The 22,163-nt window shown below is 38.6% G+C and overlaps 2 protein-coding genes across 4 annotated transcripts in view; both read right to left on the bottom strand.

Annotated features, from left to right (window-relative positions):
• Positions 1-417: 417 nt before the first annotated feature.
• Positions 418-18,555, bottom strand: LOC306851856 (uncharacterized protein; the record flags this gene model as incomplete). Of its 3 annotated transcripts, XM_079388331.1 has the most annotated exons (28): positions 418-482; positions 6,365-6,746; positions 7,393-7,518; positions 7,623-7,876; positions 7,965-8,103; positions 8,207-8,373; positions 8,458-8,659; positions 8,782-8,891; positions 9,002-9,149; positions 9,253-9,408; positions 9,488-9,842; positions 9,921-10,091; positions 10,210-10,397; positions 10,522-10,712; positions 10,876-11,246; positions 11,337-11,406; positions 11,512-11,613; positions 11,708-15,505; positions 15,586-16,269; positions 16,396-16,477; positions 16,602-16,654; positions 16,900-17,011; positions 17,284-17,312; positions 17,446-17,489; positions 17,585-17,657; positions 17,738-17,953; positions 18,052-18,144; positions 18,370-18,555. In XM_079388331.1, the coding sequence occupies 26 exons, from the start codon at positions 18,083-18,085 to the stop codon at positions 6,402-6,404; spliced, it is 8,220 nt and encodes a 2,739-aa protein (XP_079244457.1). In that variant the 3' UTR covers positions 418-482; positions 6,365-6,401. The 3 variants fall into 3 exon arrangements, with proteins under 3 accessions (XP_079244457.1, XP_079244456.1, XP_079244458.1); XM_079388330.1 differs by lacking the exon at positions 418-482 and having other exon boundaries at positions 5,938-6,746; XM_079388332.1 differs by lacking the exons at positions 418-482; positions 17,738-17,953; positions 18,052-18,144; positions 18,370-18,555 and adding an exon at positions 17,094-17,127 and having other exon boundaries at positions 5,938-6,746; positions 17,585-17,651.
• A 760-nt stretch (positions 18,556-19,315) lies between these two features.
• Positions 19,316-22,163, bottom strand: part of LOC306851858 (protein furry homolog) — a 60,541-nt gene continuing 57,693 nt past the window's right edge. The window contains exons 59-61 of the mRNA XM_079388334.1: positions 21,298-21,408; positions 20,964-21,169; positions 19,316-20,538 (exon numbers count right to left, since the gene is read on the bottom strand). Of these exons, the coding sequence (XP_079244460.1) occupies positions 20,280-20,538; positions 20,964-21,169; positions 21,298-21,408 (576 nt within the window). The 3' untranslated portion in view covers positions 19,316-20,279. The remainder of the gene's footprint in view (positions 20,539-20,963; positions 21,170-21,297; positions 21,409-22,163) is intronic.

Here is a 22,163-nt window from a genome sequence, read left to right as displayed (position 1 = left end):
AAACTGCAGATTCTCAGTGTTGTTTTGCTAAACACCATCAACTCTAATTGAATCTCATTCTCAGTGACTGTTTGTAGCCTGTCCCACAGCTTCACATGCAAACGGGGTGTAGCAAAACAATCTAAATTTAAAAAGTACTTCAGACAAAAGCACAGTTTGCCTTGCGGTGGTCTTGAGAAACACAACATCTGTATCTTACGTGAGACGGACCTCTTCACATCTGGACCGCATCCTGATGGTTTTAGGGGTGTGGGCACGGCCTGACATCTGTACCCAGCTGACGCCAGATATTTGTAATTGCAATGTGTTTGGCTGTTTGTCAGGAGGGAACTGATCTTTGATCCCTTATGCAGATTTGGCTGCCGTGTTATGACAGGACACCAGGCGCATGCAGCCAAGGCAAAACAACGTCACTGTAAAACCTGTGGTGCGCTCTGATCGGGACAGCTGCTTCTGTGGTGACTGTTTAGGCGGGACGTCCTCTGAAAGAAAAAAAGTACTATACATATTCCACTTCCATTTCAAGAAAGCACCTCCTTCTGAAAAAGAACCAAGTGTTTAACAAAAGTAATGATAATGCTTAAAGGGTTAATTCGCCCAAAAATCTGTCATTAATTACTCGTCCTCATGTCGTTTCAAACCTGTAAGACCTTTGTTCATCTTCGGAACATAAATTAAGATATTTTTAATGGAATCTGAGAGCTCTCTGACCCTCCATAGACAGCAAGGATATTACCACGATCAATGCACAGAAACGTAGCAAGGACATCGGTAAAATAGTCCATGTGTCATCAGGGGTTCAACCATAATTTTACGAAGCTACGAGAACACGTTTTGTGTGTGTGCAAAGATAACAATAACAACAATTTATTCAGCAATTCTTCTCCCCGAGTTACCATCTTCCGCCATTTGGTGGACTACCATTACTATGCAATCAACAACGTTTACGTTAATTACGTTAAAATATTCAAAATTTCGATGGCGGTCAAATCAAAATGACAAATTTGTCAAAATATTGGGGCATTTTGTTAGTTTTTAAGCTTTAAGCCAATAGACAATACTAGGCCCACTAGTTTGTCTGGAAAAAGATTTATCCCAACTAGGGATGGACATCATGAGGAACTGAATGATTCGGGTTCATTAATGGAACCAATAATAAATGTTTAAATACTTAAAAGGAATACATTTTTGGAAAATGAAATGTAATGATGAGATGGTTTTAACAATAAATATTTAAAAAGAGTTTAAAGCCATTAAATAATGTTTCATGGTCATTTAAGAAATAATCAACAAATGAAATCCAATATAGTAAACAACAAAACTAAAACAAAAATGTGGTAACATTTAATTCATTAACATTTATGAAATACCACAGTGTCTATCTCCAAAGCCATATGTTTTTGATTCCCTAAAAAAAATGGTTTGCGAGTCATTTGTTTTGAGTCACTAAATGAATCAGCTCAAAAGAATCATTTGAATGGGAATTGAACTACAGTGGTGTAGATTCAGTAGCGGAATTGCATCATTATTGAAGAAACAATGCAGGAAACTTGTTTTCCAATCCGACTCCCAACTCACCCAACATTTCCTAACACTACCCAATCTCTTTTTAATTTGAACATACTCCTTTTTATTTGATTCCCTCTCTCTCTACATCTTTTGGTAAGATGGTTAGCGCTTGGCAGTCTTTCGGAGCATGGCATCTTGTTTTAGAGAGGAGATATTTTCAGAAGAGAGTTTTGAAAATAAATGCAGCGTTTACAGGCCGGAAAAGGCAGCATAAGCCACGCCGTTTCCTCTGGTGTGGGACTTAAGAAAACACCTCCAGGGCCCTCTGGGAGGCCTGAGTACTCTGGTAACAGGTTCTAATGATGCACAACGGCCAAGAGCAGGACATAATGATGCTTGGCAGAATTACTCACAGCTTGAGTATTTACTGTGGAAGATATGAGATCACCCACCGCAAGTAAGGTGTGTGGGCATCCAAGACACTGACTGGAGAGGGTAAAACAATGCAAGCAAATCACCATCTGTTACACAGAAACCATAAACCACAGAAGTGATTTTAAATTGCGAGGCAAAATTTATTTTCATATAGGAAGGCGTTTAGGATTTCGTATAGGATTCTATTTTTTTGCCCGAAGAGAAAAGCAGAAGATCTCGAGGTGTGTAAGTAGTAACACAATTAGTATGATATTTCACCCCTTCTTCCACAAATGTCATGCTGATGTACGTCATGAGATCTCATGCTGTTTCTAAGCAGCAGAGACATCATCCCACAATGCCTTCAACCTCTCCGCCACCTTCTTTTTAATCCTGAGAAGCCTCGAACTGATTAAACTCTGATTGTACATCTCGATGACTTCATTAGCTTTACATAAGAACAAGGCCACATAAGAATCACAACAAACGCTTAAGCTAATATAATTAGTGACAGAAAACATATGGGAAAGATTAAAGAGAAGAAATTGTCAGCAGAATTGAAGCAAGCATGAGCCAAAAGGTCATCCAGCAATATTTTTCTACTTCATCAACAGAAAAGGAACATTTAACATTTGTTATTGTGACTATAAACAGTGTCAAGTGATCAATAAAAGCCAGGGTTTGGAGTCTACACTCATAGGAAGATTATTTGTTGGCATCTATGGTTCTATGAAGAGCCTTTAACATCCATGGAACCTTTTCATTCCACAACAGGTTCTTTAGATATTTAAAAATGTTCTTCACACAAAAAAAAAAATCTTTTTTTAAAGAACTGTTCACTAAAGGGGAACCTTGATTTTTAAGAGTGTAGAATGAAAAGGTTTTGGAAACAAAGGAGGTGTTGACGTCAGGAGAACATGCCAAGATTGAGTTCCATTAAAGTGGTACAGTATTTATTTACAAGGACAATCTGCTCTAAACGGTTCTGACGGAAAAATTAATGATGCCCAGGGAACGAGACACTTCACTTAACTGTTGTTTAATTTTCACGTTTTATGACTTCTAGCATCTCCAAGTCATTTTCTCCACAAGCTGCATGGACCATCGATACTCTGCTTCCTCGTAAGCGAATCAAATGGGACTCTCGTTCGGAACGGAAAATAAACTCTGATAGTTAAACTAACCCAGTCACAAAACCCCAAACTCCTAATCCTGAACAAAATTGCACATCCTCATTTCCCTGCGCATGTTCGTGAGCTTAAAGTTGAAAAAAGTGAGCGTAAAAAGATTTACAGCTGGGTGAAGTCGAGGGTCACACTGTGAGCTCCGCTGGTCCAGACCTCAGGTGGTGGGTCTTCAAGGTCAACAGCCTGTGAAGCTCATTTCCACTGCAAATCTGCTTGAAGAGGGGCAGGAGAGGCGCAGTGGAGGGTTATGGAGGAAGAGATGGAAATTAAATAAAAAGAGGAGGAGTGAAAGGATGATTTGAGAGCGAAAGTTCAAAGAGTCAAAGGTACTGGAACAGGAAGATCTTGAAGTGCTTGAAATAGAAGTGCTTGACCAAATGCCAATCACAAGGTTTAATTAAAGCAATCTGAAGAAAAGGAATCTCAATGAAAGAAAACAGGCCCATTGGATGGGATTTGTATATATAAAAAAAAAAACATTAAGAATTCTTAGTTATTTAAAAAATATATATATTTTGAAAGGAAATGCAATTCCAAATCCAAATGATGACACTAATATAATAATATATAGCCTACATTTAAAATAATTGTCAAAGTGTACTATATATTTACCAACAATACCGGATGAACATCAAAACATGTGTTTATCTTTAATTACATATTGTCATATGATCAAACAGTTAGTTTGTGTGTTTTTGATTCACTAAAAGAAGTGGCTCATATGAGTCGAGTCACTCATTTGAGAACTGGACTACACTTGCAATGTATGTTTTTGATTCACTAAAAGAACCTGCTCAAAGGAGTCATTTGAGCTGTAGATTCAGTAGCTGTGTGGGGCGCTGCAGAAAAAAAATGGTGCAAGAAACTTGCTGAAAGGTTCTTTGAGAAACCAAAAATGGATCTTTCCATTTTTCAACTCTTTATGATTCAAATTTGTTCACAATTTTGTAATGTTGCAAAAAAATTTATAAATAGATAAATAAAATCCATACATTTTCTGTGTTCATCAAGTGTGGAAAATTGCGGATATGAACCTACTTCACTTCTAGTCCATAAGCTATTAGCTACTTGAAGTTACATTTTAGTGTCCCTCTGTTTTTTTTTTTGTGTTGGGGGGTGAATTTCTTGGTGCTTTGGTGTTTTACAGCTGCTGCTAAAATTCTGCCCAGACCACAGTTCTTGAATGAGTTGTTATTAGATACAGTCTAGTCTAAATCACAGCTCTTGTATCTAGCTCTCCAATGCTACAGCTAAGCGGGACCCTTAATTCATTCAGTCTGGTGGGGTTGCAAAGAGGATATGGGACTATCAAATGTCCTCTCCCCGTCATCGTCCCCCTTTAGGTTCTTTCATTCATCTCTTTCCACCTCTCCATCAGGTCTCATTCAGCAGAGTCAAGGGAGAGGGCAGCCAGAATCAGCCTAAGAGGCTGGATTAGGGCAGCTCAGAGCGGATGAAGACGGCTTTAGGTTTTAATGTTGTAAGAGTGGTAATTAAGCCCTGCTTTATGTACTCTGTCGGAAAGTACAAATGTACTGATAGTCAAAGATCGTGGGGCCCTGATAGCATTATGGGTTAAGATCAAGACTACAAACACAAAGACTGCAGGTTTGATTCTGGGTGGAACAAACGGCTGGCTGAGAAACCTTGGCACGAGAAAACATAAAAGTTACAACAAAAATATTCTGAAGTGACAGGAAATATAGACATATGCAATAATTCAAATGGCTGCACAAGAGAAAACTAAATTCTGAGCAGCTGCCTGAAAGCAGCCCATCAGGCCTCTAGAGGCAATTCACAAAAATGATGACTCTCACATGGAAAGACAAACCTAAATGTGGGAAAACATGACAAACACTAAACAGATTTTAACCCTGTGGTCTCATGCAGCAAAAAATAAAAAAACAACACACACTATTTTAATTACTCCCAAACTCCAACTGTTTTGTTTTCTTTTTTTGGGCTTTTCTTTAGCAAGGATGTATTAATTTGATCGATAAAGTAAAGACATGAGTTTATCCAAACATTAAGCCCGCACAGCTGTGACTAAAGACTGGAGTAATGGCTGCTGACAATTGAGCTTTGCCATAACAGGAATAAAATCACATTTAAAAAACAAAAAAAAATTCTCTAGACTTTAGAATTCATTGTACCACAAGTATTTTCAGAGCTGGGCTCATGGAAACATTTTTGGGCACGATAATGCTATTCTCTGTCAACCACTAACAGATATCATCATTAATGTCTCTGTGCAACACAACAGGAGTGTCAGCTATCTTTATCATTGTGGGCCAGAGATCTTAAAATAGAGCTGGACGTGTGCTGAGTCAGCACATTCTCAATGATAGATGATAGATGTAAAACTGAACACTGTGGAGGAAAGCCACTGATGGCAGCTAACTGCAAATCTGGCATGTCTGTGGTTTTCTGAAGCATTCCTTGATGAGCGAACAGATTATGGGGTTGCTTCTAGATTTCAAAAATCCTTAAAACTGATCTGAAGAGCAAGCAGCCACATTCTATATTTTCCCTAGGGTAAATGCCTGGAATTGTAATATTATGATCACAGATTATTAAATATGACAATGTTCTGTTTGGAAGAGAAGAAATCCCTTTGTCTGCCTTTGCGGTCTGTTAAAAAAGCTTGACAGTGAGTTTGCCAGCGAGATCAAGAGAAGTGTGTTTGTAATGCCCACGGCTTTCTTCGGTGCCAATATTTGGTGGTTAAGCAATATATTCATATTACTTGTTCCATTCTCATTTCTTCAGATTTAATATGAAAATGGCAGATAGGATTTCACAAACTTCCTACAGAGTTAAAATGTTCGCTGCAAGTCAAAGGCAAGTGTTAAGGCGCCACCTGCTGTTTATTAATAGAAACATTTCGAAAACAGAATGTGATATGACCTCCACACAAAATTACTTTCCATCTTTTAATAAAAATTAAAATATATAAACATATACTTTTTACATATACTTTACACTTTTTTTTCGCCTGAACATTGCTAACTTCCGTACTTATAGTAGTACAATCACGTATAACAAGAAAGAAGTTTAAAAATGATTACAGTAGTTGTAAAAAAGTACATCTCTTTCATGTTATTTACCATCAGAGAACCACAGTAAACCAGGCAACAACAGAGCAAAGACAGCAGTGCCATTTGCATTTTCTGCCAACAGTAGAAATAGTGCTTTCATTACCCATATTTCTCAATGCCTTAAATGCTGGAATTTATTCTTGTGTTTCAACTCACAATTAGTGTTTCACCAGGAGAGTCACCCTTTTCCCCATCAGCCTTCCAGTAACGCCTGGGTGTCTATCATCACCAGCTCTTCATCATGCACCCACTTGTCCTCTCCCGGTGGGGGACATGAGGCTCGAGGTGACTCGTTCTGTGGAGGTCTGGGAGTCACAGATCTCCGTGGGGGATTGAAGGTCCTGTTAACGCAAGGAGAAGCTGTAGTTTTTAGAGGAGTGAGGGGTGGAGGGGACGGGATACGTGACAGGTAATCCAAACCACATCTTCTTTTCAAAGTTTTGGGATCTTTTCCCTCGCTGTTACATGCAGATGCAGGAGTTCTTCTATTCAGAGGAGTGAAAGTTGAGAAAACGCTGCTTTTCTGCTGTGGGGTTACCTGGGAATTTCAACACAAGGAACAATACATTGATATTGTTTCTAGTGAACATACATAAATATGAAATAAAAATGAACAGATCAATAAAGTCAATTAAGACCATTAAGGTCTTATTTGAAAACAGTTGTGCTGCTTAATATTTTTGTGGAAACTGATCCAAAAAAAAAATTCAGAATTTTTTGACAAACTGAAATTTCAAAAGAACAGCATTTATTTGAAATCTAAATCCTTTTGTAACATTATTAAATTCTTTACTGTTGATCAGTTTAATTCATGATGAATAAAAGTATTAATTTATTTACTTATTTCTTACTAACCTTAAACTTTTGAATGGTTGTGTATATTTGCGTGTAATCGAATAAATGTTAACAATTAATAATTACTATTATTATTATTATAAAGATTACTTTTAACAATAAAAGTGATATAACACAATAATTCCTTTATTAAAATTGTAGTGTTGTGGACATCTGTATACAATTAGTAATTGACCAGTTACTGCTACTTTTTTTTTTTTCTGAAGATGTAGGTGCTTTCATGTGTATAGAACAAACAGTTGGAGTTAACAATTACAGTAACACGTGCTGTAACAAGCACCACTAATAAAACCAATCTTTCACCACATAAAAAGAAAACTCATACTAACTCTGCCATTAACTTTTGGATTGGACTGCACACCAGGAGTTCTTGGAGACTGAAAAGAACCCAAGACACCTGAAGGAACCACATCTGAGACCTTCTCCTCCGCAATGCTGAAAAAACGCTCACAAGTCTGTGTAAACAACGAATACAAGTCTAATAAGCAACAACAAAAGACATGAGGAATCACTCTTTGATAGTCCTTAAAAACAAAAGTTTAAAAGCTGATTCATTAACCTGGACAAAAGTCTTCAGACAGGTCATAGCTTCTTGCAGATGGGATTCTTTGGGGTTTATGGAGAATACTGCTTGTTCTCCTGCATAAAGGCTTGGCACAGGCCCAGAGTGCGGCCTCACCTGAAGATTACTAAGAGCGACCAGTGCTCGCAGCTTTACCAGCTCTTCTACAGCTAACTGCTCCAGACTACTGTAGGTTCTCACAGAGACCAGGTAAAAGTTCTCATCCACAAGATGCAGTAATGGGGGATGGCCTGAGAAAACGTTCAAACAGTCACAATGCGTTTGAAGATATAAAGGATTGAGGAAACTGGTAGTGGTAGAGGAATTAATGAAATTTACCTTGTTTGCCTTCTATGGAGACAATGCATCCCACAATGTCCACCTCCCCACAAGGTGAGCTGAATTGAGGGTTTTGAAGTTCTCTGAAGCGTACGCATTCTCGAGCACGGAAATGCTGATGCAACCATTCTGGAGACACCTGGCTCAATCACATTTTATGTATGAAAATTTCATATGCTTTAATGAAAGCAAGGAAGTAGTCAGTCTGTGGTGGGAGCAAAGTTGCTAAACATTTAATTTACCTCAACTTCCTGGAAGAATGTTTTCTTGGTGGCAGTGAGCTGAATGTGAGCAATGCCTGAGAGTTTCTTCCCCTCTGATGTGGCGAGGTGATAAGCCCTATATCTATGGCCCTCTCTTAGCAAGCCATACAAGTCTTGCAATGGGCGCCAGATATTCAGGGTGTAAACTAGGAGATGAAAAACAAAAAACATGTTAAATTGGCTCCTTCAACACCTAAACAAATAGTAAAAGTGATATCCACTTGGCTCACCACAGTTGCTCTGCAGGTCATTGGCATCAGTAATGCGGAGCTTCCAAACAGGAGTGACATCACGATTAGGACACCCACCCTCAGCCTCCTGGGCTTCCATTACAACCTTCTGCACACGCTCCTGAAGCTCTGCCTGTCTCCTTTCCTCCAAACAGCGTCTGTACTTATGCACTGCATACATCTGTCTCGCACTTAGATGGGTCTACGTGAAAAGATTTATTAAAAGGTTATACTGACAGTGCTGATTTATTGACTACTACTGGTGTTTACTACCAATTGGTGAAAATAAGCAAAAAATGCATTAAAATGTTGACAAAAATTAACCTCAACAGCAGGATCGCTCTCCATTGCCTCATACAACTCTTCCCCATCCTGCAGAGATTCGATCTCATGTCGACTAAATGTCCTCCTTTGGCGTCGACTTTTCTTTTTACCTTATACATGGAGGAAAAATACCCATCGATCCTTGTGATCCTTATATGCTTGCATACAAACCTCTACAAAATTTAATGTAACTAAAAAAAAAAACAAGTAAAAATCCTACCCTCCATTTCTTTTTCGATTTGGGTCTGTATTTTGGAAATAAGAAGATCCATGGATTTGTGCTTGGAGTTGCTGTGTTTTCTGGCCTCTCGATCTTCTGCACGATCGTTGCGAAATATAAAGAGACCATTGGGCTTCTTCTCCATCCACTGTTTGATGACAAACCAAATCATTTATTTGGTACAAAAGCAAAATAATACACCAAGCTTTTACTCAAAGCGTCTCATTCATAGCATCTGAAGTAGAGCAGACCTGAGTGGGGTAACTTCTCAACACCACAATGTTCACACAGCTCACAACCCCTCCAGCAGTGAACAGTGATGATAGTGGGAGGCTGATTGGCCGAGGGTCATGGTGGTACCCCAATTTAGTGTCCCACCGAGCTCGTCTTGTGCTGTTGGCTGAAATCTGAAATTCAAAAAAATGACAAATCAAATCTGTCAGGATTTATCAGTCACTGACCATCTTAGTTGAACTCCAACTTAACCTTTAGCATCAGAGATTCAGGAGCTTCCAGTGGAGGACAGGCTTCTTGGGAACCAACCAACTCGGCTCCACTGCTCACAATCTTATCACCGATTCGGAGACGGCCCTTGTTTAGCATGGCAGAGAGCGGAGGGTCTAACATGCCTTTGATGGAATACCAGCCATCTGTGAGCCAGACCACACAGGACTCCATTTTTGCATTAGGAGTTTTGTCATCTTTCATTGGCTTTTCTGGATTTTGACAAGTTTGAGCAACACCACATACACAGAGCACTAATGTCTTAGCTGGAGTGTCGTCCCTCTCCATGATCCTCCTGAGTGCAGATCTCCGACTGTGGTCCACCTCCACATCATATCTAAGTGCCAACACCAAACAGTTAAGAGTTATGTTTGAAAAATTTGGGGTGAAAAAGTGCTTTACTAAGATTCAGTACCTGAATTTTAGCTGCAGAAGTACTTGCTCTGGAGTCAAACATAGACTACCCATCAAATCTGGAAAGGTTCTTTCCATGGAGGCCCGTTTCCATACAATCCATCGATAATGGTTGAATACCCAGGCTTCACTGATCAATTTGGGATCAACACCAGGGGTGTCACAAAATGCTCTGGCGAAAAAAGGTACATTATCCAAAGTAATTCCATGAAAACTGTTGTGCTGCAAGATGTACTTGTAGACCTACATGCTGTTTGTATTAATATTGTTCAAATGCACCATATGTTTACCTATAAAATTCGTCTTTGCCCACAGTACCCTTATTGTCTGGAACCAACCAGCCTCCATCTGCCAGCTGGAGACCACCAGACTCCATAAGGAGCTCGTGTTTGAAGTAGTCATTACAGTCAAATCTGAATGATTCAGCATTTTCACTTGTTATTTGTAAGACATTGTGATGTACACCATACTGATACAGCTGAGATGGAGAAAGATACAAAAACAATTATAGTAACTGAACTGTACCTCCTCCAAAGTATAGTTTTGCAGTGACTTAAAACACAGTGGCATAATTAGGTATCAAAAAAGTTATCAAAATGTACCTCCTCCTGTGTGTATTGACCAGGACATTTGCGTCCCACAGCATCTCTCAGACCTGTCCTGGTGACACCAGAAGTCTTAGCAAGGTAAAGGCTGCCAGGTAGAGGACGAATAGACTGTTTTTTCTTCTTTCTGAGTCTCATGTCTTGCATATCCCTGGCTAGGTTCAAACTCTCTCGGCATGCCTGTGTGTCTATTAAAATCCCAAGAAAAAAAAAAAAAAGGGATTCATTGCTATATTCACAGAATCATTCATTTTCATCTCTATATCATTGGTAGAAATGGCTGTACAGACTGGCACAATCCCAATACTACGAGACAATTTATATTTAAAATACAAAATAGTAAATTGCTACCTTTCTCTTCAGCATCCATGATTTTCAAAGGTATGCTTTCCACTGAAGTGCTTGGTTTAGGGTCAGAACCCTCATGTAGACTCTTCCCATCACAGTATTGTGCAACACTATCACTATGTGATGTAGAAGTTGTCATATTTTGGTCTATTTGATTTCTATGCTCATTTGTTTCTTTGTTTCCTATCTTGAATGGTGGTATAAAACCAGTGGACACTTTAGAGACATCTTGACAGTTTGATGTCCCAGTCTTCATTCCCTTTTGAAAAGGGGGCACAAACACCCCTCCTTTAGGGTCTGAGTTGTGTCTGTTTTGGACAGATACAGTTGAACATGGTCGCTCGAGGTCATTTGACTTTTGGTCCACACGATGCCTGTATATTTAAAAGAACTTGTAAGACTTAAAGATGTCTTGTGATATTAAATGGTAAAGAGTTAACTATTAAAACAATAAAACAACCTACCAATCTGGACCAGTGACATTCGGCTTGAGGTGGACATTATAACTGAAGACACGCCTGTCTCTTAGAGTTCCTACAACAGGGAATAAATGTAAAAAATACACAGGTTAAACATAGCACCTCATAATAAATTGAAATGCAGAAGCCTGCAGAAGTATTTCTGCATTTCGGATCTAACCGTTTGGACAGGTTTTCAGTGGTGTTAGGCCTGAGGTCTTTCCATCTAACGTCTGGTCAAACTCTGAGAGAAGTTGTCTTTTCAAAGGAGGCTGACGTGAATCTAACAAAAAGTATTATATACAATGAGTTTAAAAATTTTAATGCATTCATACATACAAGGGGACTCAAAACATGAAACATTCTGTAGCCTGTACCTGCAACATTTCTGGCATCAAATGGACGCTTCCTTCTGTTCTGGGCAAAAGATCCCTGTGCCTGTAGATCATGAACAGATGGACTTTTTTTGTCCTCTGTCATTGCCAAATTGGCTGATTCATTCAGGTCATCATCTGCCAGTAAAGCTTTAGTGCAAGCCATTGCTTCCTGCTCAAAGTACTTCTGCTGGGTATCTGTGCAACTGTTAAAATTCAAAGAGTGCAAGTCTAGTTGTGCAGGTTCATTCTGAGTTGCTTTAGATGGCAAAGGATGTAGAGTGGTTTTGGTTTGTCTGTCTTTATGTTGAGGATGGCATTTTGAGGAATCGCTCTGTAGCAGCTGGCTATCAGTAACAGTAACTTGGGCATCACAATCTCTGAATAATTTAGAAGCTTCCTCAAGGGCAACTTTTGATATACACACACCTTTACCACTCGCAGTGCTGAAACCATAATTTTTCTTGTTTAGCTGTTCAAACTTTAGGTTTCCATCTACCATGTCCTCACTGCTCTCATAAATCTTAGTTTGAGGTAGGACTTCCTTAGATGATAAATTTTCCTCTTCACAATCTTTAAAAAGACTCTCGGCCCTCTGAAGTGCAGTAATAGAGATGGCCACCTTCTTCCCTCCTGCTGTAGAGAATCCTATGTTGTTTCCTGAAGAATTTTCAGGTCCATGACGCAAGGAGTCATCATCACAACCTGCAAATGCCACTCTAACCTCACGCAGTGCCTTTTCAGAGATAGTAACTTCTTTGCCACTGGCAGTGCTGAAACCTTTACAGCCTTGATGCTGAAGATTCACAGAAACAAAACTCTCCTCTTCACAATCTTTTAAAAGACTCTTTGCCCTTTGCAGGGCAGTAGCAGAGAAAGTCACTTCCTTTCCACCAGCTGTAGAGAATCCTATGCTTTTTCCAGAAGAATTCCCAGTCTCATGATCATGGCAGAAGGAGACATCACTGGAGCCTGCAAACACTGCCGGTACCTTAGTCAGTGGATTTTTTGAGACGTCACTGAAACCTTGGTGCTGAAGATCTTCAGAAGATAAACTCTCCTCTTCACAATCTCTAAAGAGATTCTTTGCCTTTTGCAGCCCAGCAGCAGAGATAGCCACCATCTTCCCTCCAGCTGTAGAGAATCCTTTGTGTTTTCTTATAGAGCTAGTGTCCATTTGGATATCAACAGCCTGCTTTGTCTTTGGAGATCCATCAGCACAACAGAAACCATCAACAGACTCCGACAACAGATCCTTAGCTCTCTGTAGTTCCCCAGCTGAGACGGACACCTTCTTACCAGTGGCAGTACTGAAAGCACAATTGCCGTTAGGAGGAAGCAACTCAGAAGCATGCTTAGAAAATTCACTCTGAAGACCGTTCTCCTCACATACTTCTTCCTGAGGGGGTTGCTGGACTGAAGAGGGCTGCAACGAGAGGTCATCAGTCAGGTCAGAGTCTCTGAGAACAGTGTTGGCTTCCATGAGAGACGCATTTGAAAATATCATACTTTTACAATTTGCAGTAAATAGATTTACTTGTTTGAGTTCAACATCCAGTTTGTCATTCGTTCCCTCCATTTTCGCAGATTCCAAGTCAATATTTAAATCACAGTCTTCAAATATGGCCTTTGCCTTCTTAAGGGCACCAGCTGAAATGGAAACTCCTTTCCCACTGGCAGTCTGAAAGCCAAAGCCTTCCTCTGACTGAGGCGATACATTTTCTGAGGGAAAAATCTTTGCGATAACTTCTTTAGGATCACTGCTAGATTTTTGTTCTTGAAAGACCTTCTCACTGTTGAAGGAAGGATTATCCACACCATCAGATATTTCAGTTACTAAGTGTGGCTGATTTATTTTCATAGAGGTATTACTCCAAGAAACTGCTTTTGTTTTCTTAAGGCTAGTTGCTGACATAGAGGTATCGTGTTTTCCAGAAGCATGGAAAATGAGTTTGTGAGTTTGCGGCGACTCTAAGCTGTCAGCATCATTAAGAAGTCTTCTTGCTTGCAGAAGAGACTTTTCAGACACTCTCAGCTTTGCTCCACTAGCTGTACTAAATCCAAAATGACTATTGGAGTCAACACAAACAACATCTGTTTTTTCACCCAAACAATTCTGCTCAGTTCCTTCATTTCCTGCCAATTGCTTATTTATCTCTTTACAAGATCCATTTACATCTCCACAGCTGAAATTTCCATCTTGTTTAGTCTGAACATAGGTTTTATTTTCCGTATTCATACTGTCAGAAGTGTGGGCTGAAGGCTCTGTTTCAGCATGCTCTGACTTTATTACTCCAACATCAAGGTTGACTTCCCTATTAAATATGGCTTTTTGATTTTTTTCGTCCTCTTCAAAAAAGTGCCTTGCATTGTTTAAACTCTTTTCGGAGATGCTTATAGCTGTCCTATTAGCGGTTTTAAAACCAAAACAATTGACTGGAGTATTATCACTGAAATAAGACGGTACACTCTTTGTATCAACTAAAGAACTGTCTTCAGTCACTGACAAAGGCACCACGGCATTTTGGGTTTTCTTCGACATTCTACATGGTAATTTGGCAGCATCTTCAATTTGAATGTGATCAGAACCATTTACTGAAAAAGCGACTGTCTTGACGGGATGCTTTCCTTTCACAACATCACAGCTAAAACTATCATCAAAGTCAATTCCGTTGAGTATATCTGGATCCCACTCTTTCTCTGTAGCGTGGTTGTCTGAGCCAGGATTTGCTGGTTTGAATTGGGTAAATTCATGTTGACTATTTGCTTCCTCCAAAAGATTGCACAATTCTGAAACATCAGCCTTTTGAGATGCAGTCAAAGTGCCATTCTCTTCATCACCATCATTGCTGGAGTTCACCGCAGTGGGTTTGTGTGTGCTGCTAATGTCGAACACAGTCTGTCTTTCAGCACTTATTTTGAAATCCAAATTTTGATGAATGCACTTTGAGGAGTCTGAACCTCTCCCCAATTTCTCTTTCAAAAGGGTCTCTGTTTGAAAGCCAACATTTGAAACTGTAATATTCCTCTTTGAACTGGTTTTATAATCAGATTCATTTGACTGTGGTGAAGAGCAGCTTGAAATATTAATTTTCAAACTCTTTGGAGAATCACTAACACACACTCTTGATGCATGGTGAGAGAAGATGGACTGTCCTGTGGGCGATCGATTTGCATTAATACTTCCTGAAACTGATTTGCACAATGTTTCTATTGTCTGATAATGTTTTGAAGTAGTTTCATTTAAGGTGTTGATCAAAACATCCCCTGCAACTTCATCTAATGATGCTTTGGCCTTCATTATAGCCTCATCCGGTATGGAAATGGCCTTGCCGTTTGCCGTTTTAAAAGAAGGAAACAACTCTTTGATGTCTGCGCACAAGGCTGTTGTACCATCCAAATCAGAAAATGTGGTGGGGCAACCACTGTCGTGACTGATTTCAAAAGTTGTAAGCATGACTGTTGATTTGTTTGGAGAGGTCACAGATATGTCTGCTAAATTAGAGATGTCATTGTGACTACCATCTTCGTTCTTCTCCTCAAGTTCTGCTTTATGTTGCACTTGGCCATTTCGGTCACACTGAACAGTCCTGTTAAGCAGTGCTCCTGGCATTATTTCTTGTGTGAAATCCTCTGCAAATGCCTTGTAAAGCTGTGTTATATCTAGTCCAAGATCAAGATCATGGATTTCTGTAGATAACTGTTTGACGTCTTGTGGCTGCGTATGATAATTGATTGCATTTTCACTGGCGACTGTGGATTCATTAAGGTCACTAAACACCTTTTCCACGGAGGGATTTTCTGTAAAATTCAGAGCAAAAATGTTGTTCAAAATACACACAAAATATTTATAAGAAAAAGTAATACATTTAACACCTTACCTTTGAGTGTTTGGCCCAAACATACTGGTTGAATTTCTTTGTGTCCAATTACTGTCTTTGACAGATCTGAACTTGGCACTTGATACACAAACTTTCTGGGCTTCCTAGAAAGCATGAAAGCAGGCGATTTGTCTAACAAAGTCTTCTGACACTGAGCTACTTCTGGATAAGACTTGAGTCTTACACTCTCTGAAAAAGTTTGGCTACTTTCTGCAATGCAGTTGAAAACAGTATCACCATTAGTTTCACTGGATGCTACAGTGTTGTGATTGTTTATCAAAGACGAGTCCGGACAGTCTCCATTAAGAATGGATTCTGATAAACTTAGTGGGGTCCACTGAATGATATCTTTATTTTTGCTTTTTGTTCCTACATCATCCATTAATTTCTCTTCTGGCTCTGAAGTTTGAACATCTGATTTGACATCCTTTGAGGAATCGGTTATTCTCCTTCTGATCCTCTCTTTGGTTTTGATTCTTCGCAGAGTTGAAGTGCTGTTACTGAAGAATATTGACAACACATCCTCAACACCATCAAGAACATTCTGCACTGTGCTGCGGACGTCTCCATCCTCTATAGCAGAGGGAACCTTCTGCTTCCACAGACTGCTTGTATCAAGAGATGTACTTGGAGAGCAAACAGGTTTTTCTTCCAGGTCATCAGCCTGAATAGTCTCACTTTTGGCTATCGTTTAAGAGAAAAGATCAGAATAATCAGAATTGTCTTGAAGTTAATTATGTGTGTATGCATTTCAAATAAATAATTTTATTTATTTTCTGTATAGTTTCAAATATATGGTGTCACGCTCACCATCTTGTTTTAATGTTGTATCACTCAATGTTGCATTGCTTGCAGAGCCTTTCGAAAGAGATGGGAAGAGTTTCCGCACAAACTAGTGTGTATAAGAGTGAGAACAAGCCATCACCATTGATTACATGTTGGTAAAAACAGGCTCTTAGCATTTCAGGCAGCATAATCCAAAATTATGGAGATTAGAAATTTAGATTTGCACTTACAATTGCTTCCTTGTCTTTGAGGCCACTTGATGGAGCCCGTTCCTCTGTTTTGGCTAAAGAGAAATAAGAATAACTCTTGCTGAATAGCTCATTTCTGATCAGGAGAATTGCAACACATGCAATTCAATGGATTCAAGACACAACGGATTAATAACATTTATTTTTTTTATGACTTTAACACTCTGACTTGTGTTCGACATTCATATTTTTATTGTTTTTTCCCCCCCATTACATTTCATTTTGCATTCTCCTCTATTAAATTAATTTAAAGTGACAAGATTTTAATTTTCATACATACGCAATATCACAGTGGGAGTCAAAGAGGATGGGGTGTTAAAGGAACTGGTCCAGGATAGGTCAGGGTTGATTTGTGCCCCAAGGCTCTCAGATATCTGTTTTGCTGAACGTGCCTGTAACAGAACTCAGCATTATGATTAATGTCTAGAATGCCATCTGAATTTAATGTGAAAAAGTGTTTACAACCAACTTTACTTTTGTAATGTGACATGATCCTGAAACAGGATGACTGAAGACGTGGGTTCAAAAAATACAGGTAAGAGGGCTTTATTGCTTTAATAAGAGTGACATTAGCCAAAATAAAAAATTAACTTTTTGCTGAGAAGACAATGTATTAATAAAATAAAAATGATATGACCAGATTTGTAAACTTGTGTTGACTTACCAAAGACCTTTTTGGTGTGTCCAGACGGCCTGTGGTGTCACATATGGAAGTTGTTAAAAAATAAAGTACAGTATTTAATATTAGAAAACAAAATCGTATTGTTTTGTTTTTCTTTTTTTTACTTTTAAAAGAAAAATGAAAGACAATCAAAAACTCGCTCACCAAAGCAACCTCTAGCTTTTTCAGAGGATCTATCAAATCTTTCACTACAAAAGATAGGAGAGAAACTTTCATTAAACTTTCTGCTTGACTTTAATATTTCACATGAAATTCATATTCTCATACTCATAAATATAAGTACCTGTCTTTGGCTGAACCAAACAAACAAGGGCTTGACTCTGTCCAGGGAAAAGCTGACGAGTCTCCATTAGCCACTGGGTGGAGGAAAAACAATTATACAGGACTATATCCTTTATTTGCACATACTTCATACATAACACAACAACAGTGATACCTTCATAAGGGGACTCTTCATTAGGAATGGAAGCAGGGGACTGAAAGCTTTGTTGCTTGAATATTTTGGGTGTAGAAAACAGCTGACTGGCCAGGGCTGATGTCTCTGGTACTTTGACTGTCTCCTCCTCAACTGTTGAACTATCAGGACGTACTTCATCTCTGGAAGCTTTTGCAGTCAACTCCTCAAACCAATCAGGATTAAGAGGTCCAAGCTCTTAATTCACAATAAATCTGATCAGTATCAAAGATTTGATATATGGTAACATCTATAGATTTAATATTAATTTCATTCATATTATTGTAAGCGTCTACCTTTGTCAATTTGATGAAAGAAATTGTCAAACATGCTGCCATAAGTGTGATGCGGTTAAATCTGAACCGAGCACAATAATGTTGTCATTGGACCTACAGAAAAAAAAACAAAAATGTAATTCGGTGTTATCTTGTTTCTCTGACAAGAATGTATCTGGCGTATATTACGTACTTATGTAACAGTTTATCAGCGAGATTAAAGTAACTGCAATTAAGTAAATAACAGCTCTATGTCATGCACCATTTAACTTACTCAGCTAACGTTATCTGAAGTAAGTTAGCTAACGTTACAAACAGGAAAACAGGTCTGGAAGTTACCGTAAATGAACGTGTTGGCACAGATGAAAGCTTTTTGGAACTTCTGAGTTTTCGAAGTTCATTGAAATGTCGTCAATGAAAGATGTTTTATTCCTGAAGTGTTCTGAGGAGATCTGTTTATTCTACGCGTGGATCAAGCTGGTTTAACAACATCCCGCCAATAAGCGCCGTGTCGTCAACGGAAGAGCAGTTGTCTCGACCAATCAAAAGACGAGCGTCAGTTCAGGGGGCGGACTTACGTGCACCACTGAATCGAAACTGGAAATAGTTTATGGCCTGCGTCCCAATGTGCACATTATCCATCCTAAATTCTGTTATATTAGTAATTTTCAATACTATTTAGGGCAGGTAGGGTGGATAGTATGCACATTGGGACGCAGGGTATAGTTTATGAGAGAGAGAGAGAGAGAGATAGAGAGAGGGAGGCTATATTGCATATATTAATCATTCTAATAATAATTAATAATATAGAATAATTCTAGATCTATTCTATTCTAAAACTTCTTTCAACTTTTAGAATTACTTTAATAATAAAAAAGTCAATTTTAGATGGAGTGTGGATAGTTTTGGACAACGTTTGTTCAGTAGTTTAAATTATGTACAATTTTGACAGTTTATATAGTCAGCAATAGTACTCACACTGATATGTATATATATATATATATATATATATATATATATATGTATATATATGTATATATATATATACATTTTGTGTCTTTATTATTTCCGTTGTGTTACACCAGAGGGCGCACTACCATAAAATAGTGCATTGCTTGATAGTTATGATCCTCTCATTTAAGGTTACCTTTAGGAAAAGGTAATATACATTTTATAATTTAGTTCAACAATAAAAATAACAACAAACTAAAACAAACAAACGTGCATCCTAAAATCATGGACAATTACAGAATAGACACATAACATCAATATAAAAACACTCACTGACTAAACTGAATTTTTTTATTAATATTATTTATTGATCTATGTATTGCATGCACACTTTCATACAGCAAACAGCAAAATGAAACCATAAAAATAAAATCTTACAAGTATGGGCTACACTCCCACTACTATTTACAAATGTATCTTTAATTTAAAATAATTTCTTATTCCATAAATAGCTCTATTTCTTCTTATGGTACATACCCTTGCATGCTTGGCCATTTCAATAGACAGAAAAGACATAATTCCATCCTATAAAACTATACCATTTTATGATGATCAAAACATGATAATCTTTCTTTTAAGAATATAAATAAACCTTCTAGGAGCAACTAAACAGTAGAAAGACATTAGTAAAATCAAACACCCCCATACATAAATAAGTGCTGGATGGCCCTTTTATGCATCCAGGTCTCTCTGACAGTAGCATTGCATTGTGTTAGAGACATTCTGTCTGTACGGATAAAAGCCATTTTTTAAAAAGCCACATTAACAATGGCTTTCAGATTTTATTTGAAATAAAAAAGCAAAAACAGAACATTTATGTGTCATCAAGTAGCTGAGAGCACTGAAGTTTCAAAACATTCTCTCTAAGATGAAAAGTTTCACTTAGTGTGAGGCATTGCACATTTTCCCGTAACGGACAATGGTAGATGTGTGCAGGAGGAGCCATTTTTGTAGCTTTGGTATACCTTTGATGCCTGCAGTAGTAGAGGCCCCTTTTCAGAGGCAGGAGGTGGCCCCTTACATACATAGTAATGCAAAAAAGCCAAGGATTTGACTTCTTTTTGTGTCCCCTGTTGCATTTTTATAAGATAGATTAGCTGTACATCCTTTAAGCTCTTAAGGTGAGCAGAGGCAGGTCAGTAATGAGTGCACTAGGGGAGAACAATGAAGGCAGCAGCAACTTCAGACAGGAGTGGTGGAAAGAAGGCCAGTTCCTGTCTGATCCCTTAACGTTGGACTCAAAGGCTGATGCCGGTCACGCTGGAGTCAGGAAGGAAGGCAGTGATGGCCCGGTAGCCCTGTGCCCATCGAATCATGTCTCGGATCTCGCAGTTGAGCTCAGTGAGTCGGTTGCATATCTCAGACAGGTCTTGTTTGGAACCAACCAGGGCAAAGGTTCCCGTCTGACCCAGAGTTTGGTGCCGGAAATAGATGTTGAGTAGAGTCTGAATCTCATTCTCAGAGCTGCTGCCGAAGATGTCACTTGGCCACATTTTCCTGAAACAAAGTGAAAATACAAAGCACTGCATTACTCCAAATGCATTAATTTTCTGTTCCTGAACAGATTATCAATAAATTGAAAATGTAAAGGAATAGTCCACACCCCCAAAAAATTGTCATTATTTACTCTTCCTCATGTCATTCCAGACTAACTATGGATTTCCTCCTTCTGTGGAACACAAAAGGTGATATTTTGGAAGAATGTTAGTAACCAAACAGTTTTGTTTCCCATTGTATTTTTTGTCCATACAATGGAAGTCAATGGATCCAAAACGGTTTGGTACTGTAGCTATCATTCTTCAAAATATCTTCTTTTGTGTCCCACAGAAAGAATACAGTTTTTGAGTGAATGGGTGTACTATCACTTTAGGTTCCAATATAAAACAGTAAGATGCAGTCATTTCTCTTGGTGGGAAGGTTACCTGCATTCCTGTATGTAACGGATGGCTCTGGAGAACTCATTGGTTTTCAGGCTTTCTAGAATGGCCTGCACAGCAGCCTCAGAGGAGCTGTAGGGGGATTCAGCGGTGGGATCTCTCCGCTCGGCTGCTGGCTCATTGGCCACTGAGGCTGCCGCTTCCCGCAGGTTACTCCTCAACTCATTCAACTCCCTGGACATGTTCTGCAGCTAAAAGGGAGAACATTTAAACACACACGGGGCTCTGTACTAAATAAGTACAATTTGCAAGACTTTTTCTATTCCAGTAACAAATGTCTTAATCAAACTCAGATGATGAGACACTGATGTCAACATACCTCCGGTACAGAGTTTATAGCGTGAACTTGGCCAATCAGTTTACAGTAAGACTGAAAAAGCAGCAGCAGTTGAAAGTGGAGTTTGTAGAGTCTTTGACAAAGCTCCAGTTGCTGTGAACAAACATACATAAAATGAACACCAAAATTTTCTTCTTTAAATTTTCTTAGCATATAAGAAGTTATTACAAAACAGTTACAGCATAGGAACCCAAACAAATCTTTTACAAGGATTCAAGCGTGTTAGCGTGTTAACAGTGTTTTCAGTTTAAAAAATATGAGGCCTGTGAAACAATTTGGCAATGTTCTGATAATATGGGCATTTGGAACAAGCGAAAACGAAAAGGTGAGGTTAAATAGATTTCATAAAACTTACTGCAAGAGATTCCATTTGCTATAAAGCAGGCATTGCAAGACAAAAGGTGAGAAGTGAGAAGGAAGAGAAGTTTTGAATATAATGTGAAATCATGCAGCCTAGAGGCACATGCAATATAAAGAACGAGCAATGGCTCCATCATGCATGAGCAGAAAAAGTGAATAGACAAGCATAGAAAGAAAAAGGGTCACAACTACGCCCTCATATTTTTATTTTTGCACAGGGACTGTACTGGGTAAAAAAAATAAAAATAATGCAATTGGTCCCATATGCCTTTTTTTATTACTTTAACTGGTTATGTCATGAAGGGATTTTGAAGGGTAGACAGTATGGTTATTTTAGGTTAAATTTCAGAGAAATAAACTTTTCAGGGTTCCTTTAAACTAATTCAAAGCCCAGCATAGAAAGACCCTCTTATCAAACATAAGAATAGGGGGCGCTGTTGTGAATCAACACAGCACAGGCTCAAACGGCTAGTTCACCCAAAAATAAA

The sequence above is a fragment of the Barbus barbus genome (assembly GCF_936440315.1).
Source record: "Barbus barbus genome assembly, chromosome: 31".
Classification (NCBI taxonomy): domain Eukaryota; kingdom Metazoa; phylum Chordata; class Actinopteri; order Cypriniformes; family Cyprinidae; genus Barbus; species Barbus barbus.
This window is presented reverse-complemented; position numbering and strand designations above follow the sequence as displayed.